The sequence below is a fragment of the Zootoca vivipara genome, chromosome 5 (assembly GCF_965207765.1).
Source record: "Zootoca vivipara chromosome 5, rZooViv2.hap1.1, whole genome shotgun sequence".
Classification (NCBI taxonomy): domain Eukaryota; kingdom Metazoa; phylum Chordata; class Lepidosauria; order Squamata; family Lacertidae; genus Zootoca; species Zootoca vivipara.
The window spans coordinates 27,234,918-27,260,460 of NC_142588.1; the positions used below are offsets into that span (position 1 = coordinate 27,234,918).

At 45.0% G+C, this 25,543-nt stretch overlaps 2 protein-coding genes across 2 annotated transcripts in view; one reads left to right on the forward strand and one right to left on the reverse strand.

Annotated features, from left to right (window-relative positions):
* The window catches only part of CDH23 (cadherin related 23), a 397,278-nt gene that overhangs the window by 46,431 nt on the left and 325,304 nt on the right, over window positions 1–25,543 (reverse strand). The window lies entirely within an intron of this gene.
* Window positions 1,472–25,125, forward strand: VSIR (V-set immunoregulatory receptor). Its single transcript, XM_035137594.3, has 7 exons — window positions 1,472–1,722; window positions 9,140–9,559; window positions 11,364–11,420; window positions 12,831–12,938; window positions 21,412–21,439; window positions 23,026–23,213; window positions 24,416–25,125. Exons 1-7 carry the CDS (start codon window positions 1,647–1,649, stop codon window positions 24,451–24,453), a joined length of 915 nt encoding a protein of 304 aa, XP_034993485.1. The 5' UTR covers window positions 1,472–1,646; the 3' UTR covers window positions 24,454–25,125.

Genomic DNA, 25,543 nt, shown 5'->3' on the forward strand with positions numbered 1-25,543 from the left:
TGAGCACTGCAACCCCAGAGTCGGTCACAACTGGACCTAATGGTCAGGGGTCCCTTTACCTATTGAGTAGATTGAACTCAAAGCCTACTGTAAGCAGCACTGCCTTTCGGATACCTATAAGACCAACCAGCCCAATCAGTTTAATTGGCCACACACTGTTTCTGCAACATCTCCTAGACCAGGCATCCCCAATCTTCGGCCCTCCAGATGTTTTGGACTACAATTCCCATCTTCCCCGACCACTGGTCCTCTTAGCTAGGGATCATGGGAGCTGTAGCCCAAAACATCTGGAGGGCCGCAGTCCTAGGCAAAGCTCCAGGAAATCATGTAACAACATGGTAGGCTACACAGCAGAGCAATTATGCAACATCTTGTGGTTGAAGTGCTGTCTGATCACACAAAAGACATCTTTGCTAAGAGCCTCTTGCAAGTTTCCCTGCTCGGTTTTCACGTGTGAGCATGACATCTCCTTTCCCTTTGTACTCTCTCTCTGATCTTTCTTCTCTTGTCTTCAAAGCCGCGCCATCTCAACTTACTATTTTATCTGGTTGCTTTAATATGGCTATGTCAGAATCAAAGAGCATCTTTTAAAAGCACAGCTGAGAGAAAGGGAGGGAGAGAGAGAAAGCCAAGCACTGCATAAACCATTGGAGCTTAAGCTGATTGACATAACCACTTGACTCACAAACATAAATAAATAAATAAATAAATAAATAAATAAATAAATAAATAAATAAATACATGTCTCCTAAGATCACTTTCTCACCACCGCACAAGAACATACATTTGTGTACAACTTGTGTAATAAAAAGCAAATCTACTTTCAGCTCCAAAAGTACCGGCTGCCGAAAAGCACTGGGATGACTGACGAGCACCTGGCGATTTTTTCAAGTATTGGTTTCAAATGTTTGATACAACACTGCCTTTTAACAAGTCCATCTAGCCTCAATATTCCCTACTCTGGCTGGCAGGGGCTTTCTGGTCTACCTCATTCCTGCCCAAGAGCCAATAATTGGAAGTGGTGGTGGCTTGAATACTGAGGCAGCATCTGCCCAGGTGTGTTCTACCTCTGCGCAACACTGTCTTTCTACATTGTTAACTTGCAATCCCTCCCCCTACCCTAAGGCTTCCCCACCCGCCCCAATTGTAGCAAGAGGCAGTGTGCTCAACTGCAAATTGGTACCCTAAGAGAAAAACCTGTCTGAATCAAACAGCTCTTTGCAACCTACTTTTCTTCTGGGGGACGGGACGGTTAGAGGCTTTGATAATTAAGTGGTATATAAATCCTGTTAAACAAACAAAAGGCGGGGGCGGGAGGATGGCCTGACGAAGCTTGAACGCTACAGACGGGAAAATCTCCCAACCTGTCAAATCGATGCGTCACGTGCGCGAGGCATACCCGGTTTCTCTCTGGGCCTCCAGGGGGAGCCCTCCGTTCGCGCTCCCCGCCCGGTCCAAAGCGCCCCCCCCCCGCGCTGGGTTTGCGCATCGGGGCTGCTGAAATTTCCTGTGAGTTTTGCAACTCCCTCTCGGCTCTGCTTCGGGACTGCCCAGCTCCGGGCGCCAGCCGCTGGAGAGAGACCCACCCAGAGGGGAGAGGCGAGCGGAAAGGGATTTATTATTACTGTTATTTCACCTCGAGAGGCATGGACCAGGAGGCAAGGAAGCGGCGAGTCCCGCCGCCGCTGCTCCTGCTGACGCTTGCCTTGGCTCTCCCTCGAGGTAAGGGCAGGCGGGGAGTCTCGGAGTGCGCAACTGGGTCTGCGCCAAGCCCCGCGCATTTGCATTCCCACTGGGTTGACCTGAGGGGCAAGGATTCCCGATGGGGAAGAAGCCTTTGAGCCCCCCCCCCGGTACCCTTCCCTGGGAGGCTACCTGGCTGGGGAGAGGCGCTTTAAAAAGCAGCGAGGAAGGTTGCTGCTAATGTGGGTTGGGCTGGGGGTTGGGTGGCAGGAGGGGTGTGGTGGGAGGGAACCAGATGGAGTTTCGATACCTTGTTGAAGCAACTTTCCTCCCCATTTCTTGCCCCCCTTCCTCGCTGTGCTTCTTCAACCCAGGGCAGGTGAGTGGGTGGGCATCCTTGGCTTTCCCCACTTCTATCCCTCCCCAAAGGCAGGCTGAGTGGGCTAAAAGCAGGGCTGGTTTGCTTCACTCTGAAGTATTTGCAGGATGCAGTTGTTCCCAGGCTGGTGGTGAATGAAGTTTGCCAACAGGTGAGGGATGAGTTCCAAAAAGAGCATCTTGGTGGCCCACAGGGATGCCTGTGCCAATCCGCTTGTATGAGTTGCGAAGCCTTTGGCACACACACCTGTATCCTCACCTGCTTGGCAAACTTTTTCTGGCTCTAAAACTGCCCAGTAAAAAACAAACAGCTGTGTACATATTTGAGTATGTGGGGTCTGAAGTCCAGAGTTGGCTACAGACCAACTATCAGGCCTTCAACTGGTTTTTTAAAATATCCTTCAGATAACTGTTGCAAGGCTGCTATGTCATACGTGATGCCTAAAGGGCTTTTTGCTGAACGCAGAGGAAACAGGATTGTTTTTTCCCTTGGTAACTGGGGCTCAGCTGAGATCACCTGAAAAATATTAAAGTCATTGATGCCTTACAAATCATGTTTTAGGCGAGAGGAACAGCACGGGAACAAGAAAATTATTTCAGTTTACAATTGCTCCTCTCCTTTGCACAAGCTGTCGAAATAATCAGCAAGTGTGCCAGCGTCAAAATTGTTCCTTAACTATTGCAGTTAGCTAGCACAGTCTGACAGACAGCAATGGGCTTGGATCTGTGCAAGGTTACATCTTTGCTAAGCTGTGAATTCACTCGGTGGTGTTGGGCAAATAACTGTCTTTCAGTTCTGCATATATAAATGTGAATATTAATATTCTGCTTCTCAAGAGTTCTTATGAGGCTGAAGGACTTTGCGTTAAAGGCATCTAACCAAAAGATAACAAATAACATTATATAGCTCTGAATATTTGTTTAAAATGCAAACAAAACAGCTCCCCCCCACCACCACCACCACAAGCACTTATGGGCACATACTTGTATCTGATTGTCAAATTTTCAGAGAGGTTGAGAAAGAGCATGATGTAAGAACATGATGAGAAAACCACTTACAGTGTCAGATCAAGACTTTTCCTGCCTGAGGTGGAGCATCAAATGCTCCCCTCCCCCAGTGCTTAGTACCGGGTACTCAAGACCAGTTGAGTCATTGTGGCATCTGAGGCAGAAAATACCATAAGTACCTTTCCCTCCTTGGCAATAAAAATGCCACAACAGTTCAAGTACAGGGCCAAGTTCAAACTGTTACTTGTATGCAAAGCCATTAACATCTAGGGACTGGTTTACCTGTAGGGTTGGATGCCTCACTCCATATGTGCCCACTTGACTCTTTTGAATGGGCAACTGTTCCAGGTGACACATAATACTATTTACACTTTGGAACTCTCTGCCTATTGACCACAGCCAGATGCCTCCTTTTTGGCACCTGCCTGAAACATTTTTGTTTAGGCAAGCCTATCCAGTGAGGTAGAAGCTACATGTCCTTTGAAACTTTTAAAGCTAATTTGAACCATCCTCTCTTGAAAGTTTCTTAATACCTGTTTTTAACTGGTTGTTTGTTTGTTTTTTTAAACCCACCGGGAATTTTAATGTTTTGTTTTATACTTTTGTAAAAGCTTAGAGGTTATTTTGTGTTGTGCTGTGGGGTATTGTCTCTTTTTTTGCAATCAAGTAGTATAGAAATTTTGTTAAAATAACAAAACAACTTAACAACTTGCTGCGCTTTCATGATACCCAGAATCAGCTACCTGGTGGTAGGGCCAGCCCAGGCTTCCTACGGTCTTAAGTTAGTAGCAGGAGTGGCTGGCACTATGGGGTGGAGCCATGGAACCCCGCTTCCTGATTTCAGCTTCAATGATGTGTACCAGGGTAGGGATGAGGCAGGGTGGTAACGAAGTTGGGGCTGCATGGGTGCATCAGCAGAAAGGATGGATTAGCATCCCTGGAGCAGTTGCACAGGCAGACCCAATATTTATTCATGAGCATTTCTATGCCACTTGATATTTCAAAGATCTCTAAGCTTTGCCACGACCCCTGTCTGTCCCCACACTGTCCTGGTGAGTGGTTGCTGTGAGTAGCTGGATGCATTCTAGAGCTTTGCCAAATGGAAACAAACAAATAGAAATTGAAACACTCGGGCAGCAGCGCTGCAGCCCTCCTAGCTGCTTTTGTGCTTACATTAACCTCTATCCCCCCCCTCCACCCACATTTGTATTTGCTCTCCGATTTTTATGGATTTCCCCTGTAAAATATGTATTTGGAACTGTTGCGGGTCCATTCATTTCTACCTTGTGTCCTGCCACTTGCGGGCTTCCCAGGGGCAAGGACTGTGAGGGGATCCTCTTAATTCACATGCGAGCTCATCCCTCATGTTGTGGGTTATCATCTGTCTGTCTCAAGAAGCAATGGAGGAGTGCGCCTTTGGGGGCGAAGTAAAACCGTCAAGAGTTACAGTGTCTGCTGTTGCTGTAGAGGCAGATACGGGAGAGACATGTTTAGTTGCAGCTGGGGCAGATGAAGGCATCTGGTTGTGCTGCTGCAGATACATCATGGCTTTTTCTTCTCTCTGCACTCCTTGCAGTTGTCATTTCTTTGCGGGTCACTCTGCTATGCATGCATGGCCTGACTGACTGCCTCCAGGCACTGTGGTCACCTGCAAGGGATTCCCACACAGCGGGGTTGATGTTGCCAGCCTTCATGTCTTGCGTGCTGACATCTTTGTAACACAGAGGTGGTCTGTCAACAGGCCTAGTACCTGAAGCCAGCACCCATAGAGCATGGCCTTGGAGAGCCTGCCATCTTCTATTCTGTGGACATGGTCAAGCCAGCATAGATGTTGCTGAGACAGAGGAGTGTGGACATGCTATGAATGTGAGCTTGGGAAAGTGCATCTTTGCTTGAGACTATATCCTGCAATGTGATGCCGAAAATCTTCCTGACGCAGTGCATGTGGAAGGAATTGAGGCGTCACTCCTGGTGGTTGTAAGTTACCCATGACTTACTCCCATAAAACAGCATGCTCAACACGCAAGCCTGGTAGACCTTCATCTTGGTACTGGTTGTTAGCATCACATTCTCCCACACCCTTTTAGACAGGTGAGCCATTGCTGTAGCTGCCTTGTCAATACACTTAGTACATACAGCATGTACTAAGTACTTCCTTTGTCACTTGGCAGCATTGCTGAGCCACTCATGAAATAAGCTCCCTTATCTATAAAGTTGGAGAAGCTCTATTTGCAGTTACAGTACCTGCAAATCCCAGATGTGAAAATCTGTGGAAGGCATTCTGAATCTTAGAATCCCGTTAAACTGATTTTGTATTCAGTTTGGTGCCTTTTCTATTTCCATGCAAGAAAGACTTCTTCATTAGAAATGACACGCCTTGCATCCTGAAACTTGAAAGTGCTGGCTGAAATACAGGGAGGACGCCCTTCTGGTGCGACTTCCTTATTACGGTCCATGGAGAGGGGGAAAAGCCCCTTCACTGAGGGCATGTTTATGCTGTGTAGCATAAGGAACTACTTCATTAAGAGTTGTGCAACGGGTTCCGCAATTATTCCTTCTCCCTAGAGTGTGCAAACAATAGCTCTGGACAGGGAGCCGGAGCTCTCTAAGAGATATCAGAAAAGAATTATCAGCATCTTCCTGGAACACGGAGAGGAAGCTGCAGCAGTCATTCTAGTATATACTAATGGCAAAGTCGTTTTCCAAGTGCTGAACTTGAAGCACATCCACACCCAAGAGAACGATATTGGCATGTCTGGGGGAGTTTCAAGGTTTGCAGAAATATAACATATATTTAAGGGGAACGACTTAGGTGGGCAAAAAGCTACCAAGAACAGTTCAGCGAAGACCGTGTATGCTCAGTGGCATAGAATGCTGACTGACTATAGGTGGTGGAAGAGGAACAAGAATATCCTTTAAAAGAGCAGGTGTTTTCTTGTTTATGAGACAGGTGCCGTAGGAAGATGAACCATTTTGCAAAAAAGTGGACTTATGCTAAACTACACACAATGTTTTCCCCAATTCCATCCCCCTCCCCGAATTTTAAACTATGTCTTCTGTGTCATCTAAGTGAAAACTGGTGCCACTAGTTTACTGACATCTGTTACAGGGGAAGTAATAATTGTGCTTTACAGTGTTATCAACTTATATGCACGGGTTTCTTCCCCCACCCCCTCTTCTGTCACCCTGAGCCGAGACACCACTACCATATCATGCACTGCCACACAATGTTGCTGTATTTAGACAACAGCAAAAAAAATATGTTAAGTGTTCGTTGTAAGATATTTGGTTGATCGTCACACAGGCATTTTGACATTTGCCTTGCTCACTGCCATTTAAATATTCTGACATTTAGGTTTAATTAAGCTTAAGCCAAGGAAGTAAAATCATACTGTCTCCCAAAGATTCGTGGAATATTAGCACCACCTGTGTTGCATTATTAGGCGAATTTAAATGCAATTAACTCAGAGGTGGTTGGAAGGAGGCATGGTTTCACCCAAGACCTTTGTACCGTCATTTATGGTTAATTGTTCAATGAATTAATTATCAAGTTCACACACACTCTTTTTAAAGGCAGCGTATTCATTACTATTCCATTGCTTGCTGTCCATGCCAGTGGGTGGAGTTTGACAGAAAACATCACGAGAGTGGATTGCCCACCCTCTCTCCTCAATCACTCCCTGCTCCCCAAGTTAGCCTATAAGATTAAACTGCAGTTTCATCTTCTTCTTTTTAAGTGGATCTGTAATAGTGAGAACAAAGTTTAGAGCTTTCTGCAAATTAAGGAAATTCATCCGTCCTGGCCAGGGTCTTCCCTCCCCTTCATCTGGAGCTCACAGGGGCTCAGCTACGGCACCTCTCAGGTGGGCACCATTGCCATTTGAAGAGAACAAGGGAGAGGTTCGTGGTGAGCTCTGGCACCTGTAAATTTCAATATAAAGCACCCAGGGATCCAATCACATTGCTGAAGGGGGAGCGGAATCTAGTAAGTCTTGAGCCTCTTTTTGCTGTGCTCCCCCAAATTTCTCCAATAGTCTCCCTACAGTGTTGGGGAGATTTGAAGGAAGTAGACAAAAACCCAGCACAAGGCGAGAAGGGGGCTGCAAGAAGAGGTTTGCCTCTTCATGCCATTCCCCCCCCCAACCCTCTTCAATAACTTAGTGCTGCATGGCTTCCTCCTGCTGCAGGAAGCGCTTGGTGAACTGCAGAATTACTCTGCCACTGGGAGAGGCAAGATATGAAACTTAAACAACAACCTGCACACACCTTAAAGCTCTAGCCATAAAAACCCCAAACAGGATGTTGCTGCAGTAAATGAAAACATATTTTGTTAATACTCTTCAGATTTAAAAAGCTAGAAGTTACTTAATCACATAGAATAACAACAAAACAAAGGGATACTGCAGTTTGTTTTTTTAAAAGTTGGTGGTTACAAAAGGGATGGAACACATTAAATCAGGGGGCAGGGAAGCTTTATCAGAGCCAGCAACCACAACTGCGCCTTTTGCGGGCCACATTCTCTTGGTGGGCAAGGCGAGAGGTAAAAGTAGGTAGAACAATGTTTGTTGCACTAGTCTCTTGAGACACACGGATCCCAAAAACAGCAACAACAAACACCTGTTATTCTCTTCTCCATCCAAGCAAACTAGAGACATTATCAAAGTTGAGATTCCAGCCAGGCAAAAACACTTGAGGAAGGTGCCAAATAGGGATGGCTATGGGTGTGGTCTGGGGAAAATGGGTATGTTTGAGAGGGTGTCAGACAGACAGGCCTGGAGGGTCAGATCCGCCCCCCCCAACCTCACCCCCGTGTTAAATAGCCTTGCTGTATGCATGCTTCATTGAACTACTGGTATTTCTAAGGCAAACTGCATCAATATACCACTTTGGGGTGACAGATGTATCCAAATATTGCAGCTGACCTGAATGCAGCTTTTATTCTGGCTGTCCCAAGTACAGAACTGAGCCATCGCTGTTTGTCCGCCCACCGCATCTCAGATGGCAAAAATATGAGTCAACAGGCAATCCTAAATCTGCATACACTTAAATGAATTAACATGGAAATATGCAGCTGTTTTTTTTAATCCCTGCAGGAACTGACAACCCTTCTAAACAATCCAAATCAATTCCACATTAAGAACCGCAGTTTATCAAGGTTCTGTGAACTACTCAATAGCAAACGTTTCTCTGCGGTGATCCCTCCAGATGATTTTTTAAAAATTTAAGAAGTCTGAGCCTTAACTGTTTCTAAAACTCATTTAAATGAATTTTTAGCAAATTTGGCCTTGAGGGGTGAGGTGAGGCCAAGAACTACAGCTGTTCCTTTTTTTAAAAGGGAAAGTGGCTCTATTTAGGAACATGGGTGAAGGTAGACACAAATACCAGCAAGCATGTCTTAAGACACTCACACAGCAGCGGACCTTCATGCTCCGTCACCGGGGGCGGAGAGCAGGCGCGCTGCCCCCAGTGACGTGGCGCACGTTCTGGGAGCGGGGCACGCTGTGCGCAGTGACGTGGCGTGCGTTTTGTGGCGGGGGGCACTGCACGCAGGGGCGGGGTGCGTTTTGGCAGCGGCGATGGCGCCCCTGGGATCGCGTCGCTCGGGGCACACTGACCCCACCGCCCCTATCTTCCTATGCCCCTGCACTCATACTCTGAATGTCCTCAAGTAGAAATGGTCCAGTCTCTACAAAACACTCTGGCTCACAGCTTCTCCTCCTCCTCTTCTTGGTTCATGTTTAATTGATTCCAGTGAAATGTAACAGTTAACTTTACAGCAGTTTGTGGCATCAGAAATATATCAGGTTATAGGCTCCTGTTGGTGCTGTTGCACATAAAGGTGACCACCAATAAAAATATTCTGTGATCATTTATTTATTTTTACTTTAATAAAGGTACAGTTTCATTTGCACCAGAAGCCCCTGCTTCGTTTACCAGAATGGTATTCAGTGCAACTTTGTGAGCCACATTTTACTCTCTTGCGTAATGGAAACAATAATGCCTCTCTGTACTTGACGTACTAAGTTGAATCTCTCGCATGCTTCTCTAACATTCTGCTTTCTTCCTGCAGCACAGTCAACAACCTTTAAAATCACCACTCCTTACGCGCTCTATATCTGCCCTGAGGGTCAGAAGGTCACCTTGACTTGCAAGCTCAGTGGGTCTCTTGCATCACAACATGACTCCATTTACAAATTTTGGTACTTCAGCAACCAGGGAGACCAGAGCTGCTCCCAGAAAAAGCATGTCCGCAATGTCTCAGCAAAGGAGCTGCATCATGAATCAGAGAAGCACAATGGGCAGCGTGTGAGCCACCATGGTTTGGAATTCTCCTCGGATCACCATGGGACGTTTTATGTCACCATGACAAACCTTACTCTCAAGGACAGTGGGAACTACTGCTGCTACGTGGTAGAGGCTGAAAAGGAGCACAACAAAGCACATGCCAAGCAACAGGCTCATGGTTTCATGGAACTTCGGATACAAAAAGGCAGGTGAACTTTGTACACAAAGCAGATATAGCTAAAGCCATATTTTCTCCCGTTTCTTATTCTCCTAGAATCACACATACAAACCTATTGGCATGGATGTTCCTACACTAAGGGTGGTGGTATTCAACCAAGTTTTACTCAGAGAGAGTCCCTTAATGGACTTAACTGACATAGGAAACTGCATTATACTGAATCACATCACTGGCCCATCTAGTTCACTATTGTCTACATCGATTGGCAGCAGCTTTCCAGGAAGCCCTAACCTGGAGATGCTGGGGATTTGGACCTGGGACCTTTTGCAAGCAAAGAAGATACTCTTATCACGGAGCTACATCCCTTCCCTCAAGCCTAAAGTGCTTAGTTATGTTCAATACAGTGGTACCTCGGGTTACAGACACTTCAGGTTACAGACTCCACTAACCCAGAAATAGTACCTCGGGTTAAGAACTTTACCTCAGGATGAGAACAGAAATGGCGCGGCGGCAGCGGGAGGCCCCATTAGCTAAAGTGGCACCTCAGGTTAAGAACAGTTTCAGGTTAAGAACGGACCTCCAGAACGAATTAAGTTCTTAACCCGAGGTACCACTGTAATTTCAATTTTGAAAGCTTAGTTGAATGCCATCCTAACAATCAAAAACTGTAGACTACCATTGCGGGGGGTAATCAAAAGAGAAAGCTTAAAACTGAGCCAAACTAGGAACACTACACACACACACACACACACACATTGATAGTGGTGAAAATTTCATTATCTGATGGTTTTTCAGATGTTGCTCCATAGATAGGCTTGTCCATTCAGAGTGAGCGCAATGTTGATCCAAGAAACGTTGACCACACTGCCTTAACTGGCCTAGTGATATTATCACACAACTAACTGATTACCTACATAGTGTGAAATCATCATAGCCCATGATTCCTGATAGGCTAAAAAGATCATGCTCAGGAAGATGAAAAAGTCACCCTAGTAGCAGCATGCTTAAAAACAGAGCACGAAGTGAATTTTAAAAGCCCCCCCCCCCTATTTTTAAGAATTGGGTTGCAACCTTATGCATGCTTTGAAGTTATAATAAGAGAATCATATACAGTTAAACTTGGTTTACGCCTACCTCAACGAGGAACTGCTTCGGCGAGCGACTGCCGCAGACCCGGAAGTGTTTACATCTGGGTTCCGCGGTGCCGGATGCGCAGATGCGATCTGCGCAGCACGCAGAAGCGCTCTATCGGTGCTTCATGCATGTGCAGAAGCATGCCTTCGGCAAGCAACTGCCTCTGCGGAATGGATTGTGGTCGCAAACCGAGGTACCACTGTATAATCATTTTAAACCAATAAAAAATTAGGAAGCGTCCCAAGACTTCGGGATTTGTCCGTCCTGTAGCGACTGGCTATTCAGACATAATGCTAACTCACAGTTCAATGTTACAAGAATGAGCCTAGCCTCCCCTAGACTCATGCTCTCTTCTCTTTCCTCTCCTCCACCATAGCTGTGAGGGGAATATTAAAAGCTTTTTTATATATTTTGCTTTAGATTAATCAGTTTAGCAAAGCATGTCATCAGAACCCCAAACTGTATCTTAACTACTGTTAGTGAAAACAAGCCAGTTTCATAAACTCTGATTGGACGTTTATCGGAAGGGAAAGCTTCCTAACTCCTCCTCGTGGCCACATGGGGGAGGAGGTGAAAGTGAACCAGGGCGCAATGTTCATTCACACCCAAACCAGCACATTATGTTCGTCCCTTTTTCTAAAGACTGCATGAGAACTGACTTTCCAAGAAACTAACAACTATTTCTTTTATTTTACAGCAAATGCTACTTTCCCAAACTGCACGCTTCATTCTGCTGCCAGCATAGAGACTGAAAGTAAGGCTACCTTTGCAACTCAGACAAATCGTTTTCTTTAAATGAGAGCAGATTACATATTCTGTTTCTGTTTATTTATTTGGTGGGTTTTTATTTATTTATATTTATTTATTATCTCATTACCTGTCTCCCTGCACTGACTTACAGGCTCAACTTGACCATCTTTCCTAATCCCCCATATTAGCCATTATCTCCTCCATTCTTTATAGGCCTCATCTGATTTATTGCTTCCATGCATGTGAAGTAGCTTCCTGTGCACTATTAATCCGGTGGTTTCCTGCTTATCTTAAGATTCATATCTTTAGCAACACCACAAACCTTCACTAACTTTTCCCTAACTCTCCCCAACCCTGCCTAGTTTATTTGCCTGCCCCAACCCAACCCAACCCAACCCAATAAACCCAAGTTTATTTGCCTGCCCCAACTCAACTGCCTAGTTTATTTGCCTGCCCCAACCCAACATTTCCTTGCCCCGTACGTATTTATTGTAGACTGCAAGCCCTCGGAGGCAGTGCCTAAGGCATTATTGGTATCTTATATATGTTAAATATTTGCTCTCTCACTTCAAAATGCAGCACAGGGGCTTGGTGGGAGACTTCATCTCCATGTCAGGAGTAACCACACCTCTATAAGATTTCAGTCTGGCAGAAAGCAGTGCAACTATATGAAGAACCCAGTAGGCAATAATATAATTGTCCTAGGTTTATATACAACTGCATTTGTTATCTTTCTCAAATGCTTGAGACATTTCTTTTCAACTGAATAATGATTAAAGGTAAAGGGACCCCTGACCATTAGGTCCAGTCAAGACAGACTCGGGTTGCGGCGCTCGTGTTATTGGCCGAGGGAGCCAGCGTACAGCTTCCAGGTCATGTGGCCAGCATGACAAAGCTGCTTCTGGCAAACCAGAGCAGCACACAGAAACACCGTATACCTTCCCACTGGAGCAGTACCTATTTATCTATTTGCACTTTAACGTGCTTTCAAACTGCTAGGTGGGCAGGAGCTGGGACCAAACAGCAGGAGCTCACCCCGTCACAGGGATTCGAACCACCGACCTTCTGATCGGCAATCCCCAGGCTCTGTGGTTTAACCCACAGCGCCACCCGCGCCCCATGATTACAGCCTTGTAATGATTACAGCCTTGTAAAATTGTTAAGGGACATTCAACTAAATTTTGATGGAGCACCACATTTCTGAAATAATGAAAATCTACTTTGTTACACAGGAATATTATTATTTGGGGCAAAGGCACCAAAACTTTTACTATAAAGGAATTGTTTTTCTATTCAGGGCATTTTGGCCTCATATCTAAACCACCAAATTCACACCCAATAGCCTCCAGCAATGAGAATAATCTTTCTGCTTGCTTGATGATGTGACTCTCCCTGTTTCCTTGCTCTTTTTCAGATGTCACAGCAGCTGCACTTGCAACAGGGGCCTGCATTGTGGGCATTCTGTGCCTTCCCCTAATTCTGCTCCTCATTTACAAGCAGAGAAAAGCAATTGCTAACAGGCGTAAGTATCAAAACGTTTCCCTCCCCTTCCTCACCCCATCCCGTCTTGATTTATTTCTCCTTAACAGACTTAGTATTCGGGGCAAACAGACACATATACGTATCTGGTTCTCCTCCTCTGTGTCCTTTCAAGAGCACGGGCGCTAGTATGAAAATATTTGTGCTATTGCATTTGCATTAATGATACCAAGCCATTTATAGTGAAAGCAGAATTGCTTCTGGGAGGCTATGTGTGTGTCTTTTGAAGTACTATGCCAGGCATCCCCAAACATCGGCTCTCTAGATGTTTTGGACTACAATTCCCATCTTCCCTGACCACTGGTCCTGTTAGCTAGGGATCATGGGAATTGTAGGCCAAAACATCTGGAGGGCCACAGTTTGGGGATGGCTGTACTATGCATTGGTGATAAATTTCATGGCAATGGCAGTAGTCCTTTCGTTAGCTCTTCCCTCTCACAGGACCTGTTTTGCTTCACAGTAGGCAGAAGGGGAAGGCAGCTGAGGGGCTTGCATCCCATTTGCTGCTGGAGAGCTGCTTAAAATGTATCCATGAGCTCTGGATTTGAACTTGGAAATCCTAAGCGGAAGTGAAGTTGTGTGACGTGGCACAGCACTGATTGCTTTGAATACAAAAATGTTTCCATAAGCCATTACTGGCCTTTTTCCTGACTTTCACCACTTCCTATTGCCCACGAGAAGCAATGAGCAGAAAGCTGCTACGTATATTTTATTTTACAACATTTATATATCGCCCGACTGCGGTAAAACTTCAAAGTGGTTTGCAAAAAGAATAAAGCCATAAAATTGTCCGTAAAAGCGGTTAATCGAGTATTTAAAACATTCAGAAATAATTAAAACCCGCAATAAACTTAAGACCAGATTAAGACACACTTCGCATGTCTGGATAGGCTTGTCTGAATGAAAATGTTTTTAGCAGGCTCTGAAAAGAGGACAGCAAAGGCACCTGCCTAGGGTTGCCACATTTCAAAAAGCGAAAATCTAGACACAAATGTTGCTTTTTTAAAAAGCAAAATCACACACACACACACACACACACAAATTGATGCTTTCGAGCTTTTTTTGGGGGGGGGGGAAATCAGCAAGAAAGCTCTGCCAGACATTTCCCAGACATTTCCCCGATTTTCACCCAGACATTGCTTCCGACTGCAGAATTCCGGGCATGTCCAGGAAATTCTGGACGTATGGCAACCCTACACCTGACCTGCCTGACGACAATAGGCAGGGAGTTCCAAAGTGTGGGTGCCGCCGCACTAAAAGATTGATTTCTTACAGGTGTGGAACAAGCATTATGTGGCATCTGTAACTGTGCCAGCACCACAGATTGAAGCAGGTACAATGATCTTGCAAGGCAACTGGTCCCAAGCTAGTAAAGGCTTTGTATGTCAATATAAACTAGGCCATGAACTCAGCCCGGTAGCAGATTGGCAGCCAGTCCAAAGCTCCGAGAAGAGCTCTTATATGCTGATAGGTTCTTACTCCTGCCACAGCATTCAGCAGTAATTACAGCCTCTGAGTCAAGCGTAAGGGAAGCCACCCTCCCCCAATATCTTACAGTGTTTCCGTTGCTGAATTAGTTTAAATAAAACAAATATTTGTGTGACGTCTATTCTGCCCCCAATTCTGCATATTAGGAGTCATTCTGATCAAAAGCCAACATTCCACCCCTCTATTTAGCAGCCTGTCAGCTGCTTTCATGTTCCAGGCATTGTAGCCTCTCCACCCTCCTCGGACTCCTGTTTATACACATTTCTCGGAAAATGGATGGCTGAGAGGAATGGGTGGAACGAAAGGGCAGGGTTGGTTAACAAAGCATCGGCTTGTTAAATTGTACTGGGGTGTGGCATAGTGCTGTCGCTACTTACGGTAGAAATTGCATCGTTTTTGTAATACTGCATTCATATTGGGCCAGGATGCTGCTGCATGTTCTCTTCTTTCTGAGTTGCATGGAGCAACTGTGCCTGCAGACAGGCAACTAGAGAATTGGGGGTGACTCCTTCCTTAGCACTGTTCTATGCCAAAGGGCGGTCTCACTACAAAAGAAAAATGAACCTCTCTTCCTTTTCGTAATGCCAGTTGCTTTTTGTTACTTACATAAACTAATGATGCAATAAAATTAACTAGCACGCACCAAACATTTGTTTCACTCCCTAAATGAATTTTTTTTAAAGTGCAAAATTATAACAGGATGAGCCTTCACCTTTCTTAAGTGTAAATAGATGCACACTCATATACTGACAAATAACAATTCATGATCACTGCAGAATTTGGCTCGTCTGAATTCTTCAAAAGTTCAGGGCATTTTTACATATAAGGCTTAGAGAGACTTGTAACTTAAATCTGTCTAAAGGACCCCTGACCATTAGGTCCAGTCATGACTGACTCTGGGGTTGCGGCGCTCATCTCGTGTTATTGGCCGAGGGAGCCGGCATACAGCTTCCAGATCATGTGGCCAGCATGACAAAGCCGCTTCTGGCGAACCAGAGCAGCACACGGAAACGCTGTTTACCTTCCCTACGGAGCGGTACCTATTTATCTACTTGCACTTTGATGTGCTTTCGAACTGCTAGGTTGGCAGGAGCTGGGACTGAGCAACGGGGATTCGAACCGCCGACCTTCTGATCGGCAAGCCCTAGGCTCTGTGGTTTAACCCACAGTGCCACCCGCAAATCCCCATTGGGATTGATTGCTTTGCCTTGCTTTCAGAACATTCACATTGGAATGCACAGCTAGCAGGGCTAATACTTGGAAATACATTACCTTGAGGTGTGAAAAAGACGTGTGTTTTTTAAACTGTGTAACAACCTTCTTCCATTTCATATAAATATTACAGTTTCATTCAGTATGAACAGTGTGGTTAAATTTCAGCAGCTGCTTCATTCCTTCTACAGCTTAACTGTAAGAAGTAGAGGAATGAAAGCATTAAAATCTGGAGCTAATTAGACTAACTAATGTAGAGTTCATTGGATTGTTTTGTTAAAAAAATTCCCTCATCTTTTCAAACCTCATTTTAAGTTTAGCCAGTGAATTTTTTTGGGGGGGGGTATGCAGGGGTACGCATAACCCTAAACATTTTGTGAATCTTTGTACTTTTGTCCATTTACTGTATTTATTTCCCCCAATTTGAACTATAAAAGGGTTATTCAAAATGAGAGTACCCCTAAACACTTTTTTAAAGGAAAAAAGTACTGGATATATCCCCCCCCCAGCTCCATTTTAATACTTCCCTAGCTGTTTTCATTGTGCAAAGTTCCAGCAAATGTTTTTTGGATGTAAGAATTCAAACACAGTGGATTGCCTCACATTCTGAGGTTCAGAACTCTTACATTGCAGAAGTTGCGAAGTACATCAGAACACACTGGTTGCCTTCCAACAGATACTGTACTTTTGGGGGGATGGGAGGAAGAGAAATGGGGAACTTCTTCAATTCCACTAAATTACCACAACACACTTGTAGCAGGCAAAACATACACAATGACACTCCTTCTGTATTGCTTGGAGGGAGATCCCCACACTAAGAGTTCTCCAACTCCTGCTACTGCCTAGGAGCCAGAGGTTTCAGAGAGAGCTAGCCCTGGCTAGTCTAAGAGACCTTCTATTCCACTTTCATTCTGATCCTTCTCTGCCTTGGCTAGAATGAAGCAGATTTCAATCAAATGCCCATTGTTAAGTTAAGAGCTACGGTATATTCAGGAACCAAAGAAGAAAGGTGATTTTACTGAATAGTTTAGGTCCGTCTTGTGCAGATTGACTAAGCAGTCTCTAGAGCAGTGTTTCCCAACCTTGTGCCTCCAGCTGTTTTTGGACTACAACTCCCATCATCCCTAGCTAGCAAGACCAGTGGTCAGGAATGATGGGAATTGTAGTCACAAAACATCTGGGGGCACAAGGTTGGGAAACACTGCTCTAGAGGACTGTCTTGCAGGCTCTGCCCAATCTAGCTGCTGTGTGATGACTGACTCAGCTCACATGGCCTAGTCTCCCCCTGTCTCCTTAATAATCTTGCTTCACAGCCTTGCTTCAATCTACCACACTGATGGGCATCACATAGGCATAGTTGAAGGCAATCAACTAACGGATTCCTCCACCCTCAGAAAGGAAAGGAAAAGAAAATAAGACGGTCCAATCTGATCTTTCTTAAGCTTATCTGGCACAGTGGTGCAGGGATCCCTTGGGCGCCACCCACCCCCACGTTTTCCCCCGGGCGGGCAGCAGCTCCAGGGTGGCTCCTCTGGGGATGGAGACTCCATTTTCCAGAGATGTTGAGAGGTGGCTCAGCCCCCCGCGGCGCGCCTCTCCCTCGGGCCCCTCTGTGGCCCACTGCGGCCTGCAGGAGCTCCCGGGCTTGGTCAACGGCGCAGCCGGTGGCCACCACAAACTGGCCGATCAGCAGCTGCTGCTTCAGCTCCTCCGAGGCGCCCCCCATGCCGCCGCCATGCCGTCCCTTCTGCTACTCGCCTGCCGTGGGCAGGACCGGTGATGCTGACGCCGGACTCGTGCTCCACCGGGCTGGGCCAGGTGTGGCGGGCTGCCAGAGGGGGCGGCCTGACGGGTGGAGACACTGGCAGCTGTGCTCCGCCCCCGCCTCCTTGGCCGAAGTGGCTGTGCAGTGCTGCAGTCCAGGGAGCCCTGGCTGCTGTGCCGACGGGAGGCTTACGGCCAGCTTCCCCGCAACGCGCCCGCAGCCTGAGAAGAGGCGGGCGAGGGCAGTGCTGCCGGCGGGGCTTGAGGGTGGCTCCTCTGGCAGGGAGGAGGCTCCGGGCATGGCACGGCATGGCGAAGGCACCCTCCAGAACTTCGTACCGTGGTACCTTGCAGCAGTAGTCTCTATGGCTAAGACGCCCCTGGGGCTTGGTTTCTGGGAATCTAGTTACTATAAGAAGCAAATAAGGAGGAAGTTACTCTTGCAAAAAACAGGTGCTTTTAGACTCAGCAAAGGACTAGTGTTTCAGTTGCTGTACAAAAAATGTGTAGAAGAATGAAGAAAATGCTAGCAGGAAATACAAAAAAGTGCAAACAGAGGGAGTAGGAGAGAAGCAAATTTTGTGAGCAACATACGCAAGTTGGATATGATCCCGTTTAATTACGCTGAATAATTTCTAGTCTCAAAATAAATTGCAAAAAGACCCCAATTTTTAAAATGTAATTTTTTAAAAATTCTTTTTAAATGTAATTTTTTAAAAATTGTGAATACTAATTTTCTCTGAAAGAGTAAATTGTTTAATATTAAATAATATGAATATAAACCCATCAGTCCTACAGTTAAATCTAAACCAATACAGTGGCTTCAAGTTAAAGAAGGCTTTTAGATATAATTGAAGAACGAATATGGCAATTTCCCTCATACGAATATGTGTACTCCACCTACTAAACATGAAAATCTTCTCATGAAAATAAATCTTTCCAGTTTGCTCAGCAACTTAACAAATATTGCTTCACCCTATTGGTCATTTTAGTTGTTTGTGACTTTGTTTTTGTGAGGGTGAGTGCACCCGGGCCAAAGCAGACTGAATCAGAAAAAGAGCATTACGCTCGAAAGAGAGACAACGATGACCAGTGCACAGGTTATTCGATTCTCATACTTAATTTCACAAACTGCAATGGCTTCTGGTCCTAAGAGTCTCAGGAATCAACCACCTGCTGTCACAATAATGTCGAGTGAACCATTTTTGCAGGGGGTGGTTTGAAATCAAACCACATAGGCAAAGGCACATAATCTGTAAGCCTCAATGATCAGCTGCCCAGGGACTGCAAACACCTTTTCGACACAGCTGCAGCTTTACCTGCCCCCACACCTGTAGGGCAGGTGGGCATGGCTTGGGCAAACAGGCAGACCTGGTGGGCCTATTAAGGACTGTGGGGTGGGTGTTCCCAACCTCAGGTTAAGGAAACGCATGAGGGAATGCCAGTGGAAAGCTCCATTTAAATTGTGTTTTGAGAGCCAGCATGGTGTAGTGGTTAAGAGCGGTAGACTCGTAATCTGGGGAACTGGGTTCGTGTGTCCGCTCCTCCACATGCAGCTGCTGGGTGACCTGGGCCTAGTCACACTTCTCTGAAGTCTCTCAGCCCCACTCACCTCACAGAGTGTCCCACAAGCCCCTTTTGCCAATGCGTCTCAATCTGCCCACTGTAGCAAAGCAGGATGTTAGTTTCTTTAGTCCAACTGCAGGCAGAGATGGAAAGGGGGCAAAGTGGCTCTAGGTGCATTGTCCTGCTTGCTGTTTTATAGCTTTAAAGGGAAAGCCTGTCTCCGAGTTGATACGGGACAACCCTGTCTAATACACAGAGTCTAAGGCAGGCATCCCCAAACTGCGGCCCTCCAGATGTTTTGGCCTACAACTCCCATGATCCCTAGCTAACAGGACCAGTGGTCAGGGAAGATGGGAATTGTAGTCCAAAACATCTGGAGGGCTGAAGTTTGGGGGTGCCTGGTCTAAGGTATGCTCTGGATTTCCTGTGCTACCAGCAGTTAGCAGAATGCTAACATGGTCAGAATATACATGCACACTTACTTGGAAGTAAGCTGTATTGAACTCACCTGCGTAAAACAGGCATAGGACTGGTCACGCTTTTAAATTAGAAAAGTTGGTAACACTTTAGACAATTAGAAAAGTAAAGCAAGCTAGTTCCTTTTTAAACATTTAGTATATATACTGAATATTTTTGCAGTATGAGTAATAACATTACCACACTTCTCGGTTATTTATTTTAAAGCCTTCATTGGTGCTGTTTCAGGAAAAAGGTATTCAGAATCAAACTCCCCGTGAAGTCATGTGCCTTTTATTAGAGTCAGGAATTGCAACACATTCCTGATGATTAGCTCTAATACGTATTTCCCCCCCCAAATCCCTCTGCTTAGTGAAGGCAAGTTACCAACTATTTTTGCCAATGCATATGTAACACTGTTGTGTTAATATTTTTCTTGACTCCCCCCCCCCACCATTGCATGTTTGTTATTCCCTGTTGAAAGTATTTGCTAGGCAAATGCAAATCAGAAAACAAATTACCCCATCGCCATCAGTGGCAGACTTTGGCCTCTCAAATTTCAGTGGTGCTCTGTGTGATGCTACAATTTGATGCCTTCCCCCCATTTCTCACTCAGTTTACATCAGTATTGTAGTGCCCCTGTGACATTGGCAGTGGCATAGTGTGGTTTTTTTGTGCCCGGGGCAGGGGAAGTGTTGTGTGCCCCACTGGTGGACTGGACAGCTGGGGTGGAGGCATGCGTCCCAGCCCTGAAGGCCTGGCAAGGGGGTGCGGCTTGCCTCTCCACAGCTCTGGAAGGGAGCAGGAGCTTAGCCACAAGGCCTCAGTGATGGGGGCACTTGGCTGTGCCCTTAGAATTTTGCGCCCAGGGCCACTGCCCCTCTGCTTCTCCTATGCTATGCCACTGGGTCCTGGCGCCCAGTACTGCTACACCAGCCACACTACCTTAAAACCACCTCTGTCCCTGTTTATACACGGTCTACTTCTTTGCCCACTGGAATGCATAATGCTTACTCGTAACATCACAAAGCACTGTTTCTCGCAGCAAACAAGCTTGTTTTAATTCTGTGCTTATTTGAACAACATCTAAAAACACACCCACCCTCAGCTGATGGCCTATTAAACAAAGAATCCACCATTCCAGATGTTCATATGCTATAAATATTTCCCTTCTGGGGGAAAAATGTGGTTGAAATAAAATTATGATAATATGCATAAATATATGTTCCTGCACAAACACGCAGATAGATAGATAGATAGATAGATAGATAGATAGATAGATAGATAGATAGATATACCGTATATATAACCCTTGAGGTTTTCAGTTACTAAATATGAGAGCTTCAACACTTGAAACTGAAAATCCAGGAACAATTCATGAATCAGACTTGAATGGTAACTGTAAAGTTTCTCTTTTATGTAGCAGCTCAAATAAAGGTGCACAGGAGGAACTGTAGGACCAAGATCCCTGTATTATACGCAGTAAATTTTGTTAGGATTTAACTTCTGCTTATTCATATAAATGTTTTCACTAGAAGGAAAGAGAATGAAATAACGGACAGAATACCATTCCTGGCCACTGCTAAACTGCTTATATCTGGTATCTGCGTGCCATGTGGATTAATAGTTTCCACTTCCCCAGTCCAAATCACCAAGCCAATAAGCTTCACGACGAAAGAGAAAGGAATTTGTTGCTTAGGAAAAGCAAAGCAAACAGTCACTAAAGAGGAATTGGAAATGCACATGCACCATGGCCTCCTTATATGCACCATGACCTCCTCATCTGTAGGATAGATCTCTTGAATAGAAAAGACCATACACTCAGCTCAAGGGGGATGGACAAAATTACCTTTGGGTTTCTTCTACTGGTATACCTGAAATTCTATCACCTGAATTTTCCCCCAATGTGAAATACTGTAGGACTGCCTAGGGAAATGTCACAGTAACAACACAGCATTCCTTTTTTGCAGGTGCTCACGAACTTGTCAGAATGGAGAGGTGAGAAATTCTGTTTTACTGTATTGCTATATTTTTACTTCGGAATTTGGCTTAGGGCACACAATAAAATCAAGAGAGGTTGAAGCATCAAGAAGTTGCGGTTTAGCAGCAGATGGGATAAAGCAATTAATGAAACCACAGCAACGCAGCAGCCTAACTTTGTGTCTTAGCAAGAAGCCTTGCTAGAAAAGGAATTCGACAGAGAAGACAGCCACTGAGGAAAAGGCTCTCCTCCTAGTAGGTGCCAAACACACCTCCTCAATGTTGGTATCTGAAGTAGAGTTTCTTAAGTTGCTATAAGATGCCAGTGTAGTGGAGGTGAAGGGATGTCACATGGATAGAATAGTTCCTTGAGATACCCTGAGCTAGGACATTTAGGACTTTAAAAGTTAAGGCAGTCAGATCAGTAATCTCAGGGCAGTCTCAAGCAGATCTGCTGCCCTGGCGCTGAGGGGCGGAGATTGCTCTGGCGCCCCCGCCCTCGCAGGGTGCAGCATGGTTTCCCGCGCCACCGGGGATCTACCTAGAGCCGGCCCTGAGTAATCTTGGAATTAGCGTTATATAGATTCCATGTTATATTTGCAGCAGGTGGCTGGAAACCTGTGGGCCTCAACTTCACCTACCGTTCAACCATACCCTACTATTAGTTGAAAGAAGCCCTAAAGCTCTATCCAATGATCTTCACAGCCAGTGTTAGGAAAGAGGGGACATGGTCAAACAAAACTTTGCCCAGACCTTCCTTGTAGCGTCTTTCCTACAGGCAGAATGCCAGTAAGGGGTTTTCAATAGGCTGGCACCAGCCATTCAGTAAAGGGGGAAAGATTTTGGCCCTTCATCCATATACTCTGTCCCAAGCTCGCACACTGCTAAACTTAGTTGCACATTATGGATTTATGTACATACCTGCTCTTGGTCTGATCCAGGCTTTCTGAACCTCATACTCTAAGCCAAATAACACAACATTCCCGGTACAAGATAAAACTTTTACGTACTTGATTTTTTTGTTCTGAAAGAGAGTTAACTGGTAATAATCCCACCTAGCCAGAGGATGATCTAACATGGTGATAGATCTAGCTTTACCCACCAACGGGTTCTTCTGTTGCTTACATTAATTAAAATATGACCCCTCCGTAGTTCTAAAATGGACTGTCTGACAGCATTAAATGCGTTACAGGTGCTGCTCTGCAGGTTTTGCTTGAATCAAAACTACCTAGATAAACAAGACCCTGAAAGATGGAAATTAATTTTGGTGTCACTACTGACATGACAAATAGTTAGTTTGCCTTCAAGAAATGAATATTTTTATAGTGCTGGAAACTTGGCTTTTTAAAAGGAATATTTTGAGCAAAAAAAATAGACTCTCTAATTGGTTTGTGGCTGACTCAGATCTTAGTAAGCACTGAAATAGTCATTCAGGCACTACTAAACACATCTTAATACACACCAGTACTTCTCTCCTCGATATAATAAAGACACAAATAGCAGCAATATAAATAGAATTCGTTTTCCATCGAAGTAAGAGGAGAATGAGAATGAGACTTGATTCTGGTCTGGTTGGTGTCTTGAACCTGTGCTTTTCCTTTCAGCAACACCCATGGCATCGAGAATCCTGTCTTTGATGACATTCCTACCATTAATCTGGAGCCCAAAGCCAGGCCGCAATTAAGCTACATGGCTAGCCGCCAGCAATCAGAGTCAGGTCGACATCTTCTCTCGGAACCGAATACTCCACTCTCCCCTCCAGTCCCGGGGGACTGTTTCTTCCCAACACTGGGTAATTATTCATTTCTCTCTCCCTCCCTCTCTCGTCAGTTCCTTGTTGTCAGTTCCTTGTTTAGTCGTTCAGTCGTGTCCGACTCTTCATGACCGCATGGACCAGAGCACACCAGGCACTCCTGTCTTTCACTGCCTCCCACAGTTTGGTCAGACTCATGTTCGTAGCTTCGAGAACACTGTCCAACCATCTCGTCCTCTGTCGTCCCCTTCTCCTTGTGCCCTCAATCTTTCCCAACATCAGGATCAGAAGGTCGGTGGTTCGAATCCATGTGACGGGGTGAGCTCCCGTTGCTTGGTCCCAGCTCCTGCCAACCTAGCAGTTCGAAAGCACATCAAAATGCAAGTAGATAAATAGGAACCGCTATAGCGGGAAGGTAAACGGTGTTTCCATGTGCTGCTCCGGTTTGCCAGAAGCGGCTTTGTCATGCTGGCCACATGACCTGGAAGCTATACGCCGGCTCCCTCGGCCAATAATGCGAGATGAGCGCGCAACCCCAGAGTCGGTCACGACTGGACCTAATGGTCAGGGGTCCCTTTACCTCTCTCTCTCTCTCTCTCTCTCTCTCTCTCTCTATATATATATATATATATATATATATGCACGCCAAATGCTGGTGGAATAATTTCCTTTTCAGAAGTTGCCCACGGCCATACATTTGACTACACGTCCAAGATCAAGGGGATGGGGAGTGCTGTTTGCTGCAACGCTCCACGTTCTCAAACACCTTGAGATCAGATAAGGGAGGAAATCATGAGATGAACAGCACCCTTTGGCTCCTAGGAGTTTCTCTTATCAGTTTTGTTTCACTTATGGAAAGCCAGCAGCTGGAACTCTGGTCAGAATCCAGACTCAATCCCCCTAGTGTTGGGAGGGAGGACTCTGGAGAACTTGAGACGTTTCCTAACCTCTTGGTTGGGGTGGTACTGTGGCTTCTACAGTATATACAAATGCTGCCTGCTATGGCTCCAGAAAAAGGCTTTTATATGCTATGAATGCTAGCATAGAGGGATGCAACCTGAATTCTCATTCACTGCATTCTCATTTTTTCTTTGCTTTTGGGAGGGAGGTGAGAAGAAACCAGCTCAGAAATCTTTACAAGGGGCAGCAGACATATAACTACATATAAATAAGTCTGCAGGCATGAATATACAGGGGGGAAGGGAAAAAAAGTGAACTAATCATCACTGTTTCTTTTTCAGAGCCTGTTCCTGACTCACCAAACACGACAAATGCATAATAAAGTTTTCCAGGAAGAATGTATTTCATGGAATCTTTGGCCTCAATTTGGACAAGGGTTTGCCTGCTGCATTAAACAAACAAACAAGAAGGGGCAGGGATAGGAAGGGGGGAAAGCTTTTTGAAGACTGTTTCTAAGGGGAAGAAAAATGGTGGTCTCTGAGGCACTTGGTGCTTTCACTTACTACTCTGTTCCTTAAATACAGTATATCAGGGCAGAAAATAAGTTCTGGAAGAGGCTGAGGTACTGAAACCTTCTAGGATTCTGATGGCTTTTTCTTTTCACAACGCTGATGATTTTACGAACAATTGCTGTGTATTTTTAAAAAGGTGTATGGTTTTTAATACACCAGGACCACGTACAAGACTGGAGAAGAGATCAAGAAGATTTCTTAATTCTAACAGGAACAGGCGGTGGGGAAGAATTATGAGTGTTACCACCATTTGCCTTAAAAACTGAACAGAGATTTTAACAATTTTCTCTATGGAAATATGGACTAGATTAAAAAAAACTTCAAAACTTTCTGTCAGAAAAAAACATCTTAGGTGTTCTAGGTCTTTCTTTATATAAATTGTATTGTGTATATATATAATTTTAAAAGCGGTGCTTTGGCACAGATTTTGCTTGTATCCTGAGTTAAAAAAAAAAAATACACATGAAAATCTCACAGTACCTGGCTGCAGTCTCAACGAATTTTTCTTTCCTAAAACATCATAATTATTTTTTTAGCAAATTTGGCTCTGAACCTGCTCTCCGAATTCTATGAATCAATCTTTTGATTTTCTTTTCACTGCTTGCTGCATGGTACATGCACAACTATCAACTAATCCGGGTGGTGTAGCAAATAGTCAGCGAAGCATAAGCATGTCAAACTATGAAAAATTAGATCTAATGTCAAATCTAGTCTGCTGCTGTCACAAAACAATTGAGACCTATTTTATAAATTTGCCCGGGATGTGGATTTTGCAACACACTTAGGACCTGACAGTTGTGACTTTTAAAAACAGATCTGAAAATTAATGTTTCGGTCTAATCCAATTTCTATCAAAACTGCAGTGGTTATTTCTCAGAGACATGAGATATTCCAAAT

Coding starts and splice junctions, on each gene's coding strand:
- VSIR (XM_035137594.3), top strand. CDS start 1,647: ATGGACCAGGAGGCAAGGAAGCGGCGAGTCCCGCCGCCGCTGCTCCTG. Junction 1,723..9,139: donor TGCCTTGGCTCTCCCTCGAG/GTAAGGGCAGGC, acceptor TTCTTCCTGCAG/CACAGTCAACAACCTTTAAA. Junction 21,440..23,025: donor GAACTTGTCAGAATGGAGAG/GTGAGAAATTCT, acceptor TTTTCCTTTCAG/CAACACCCATGGCATCGAGA.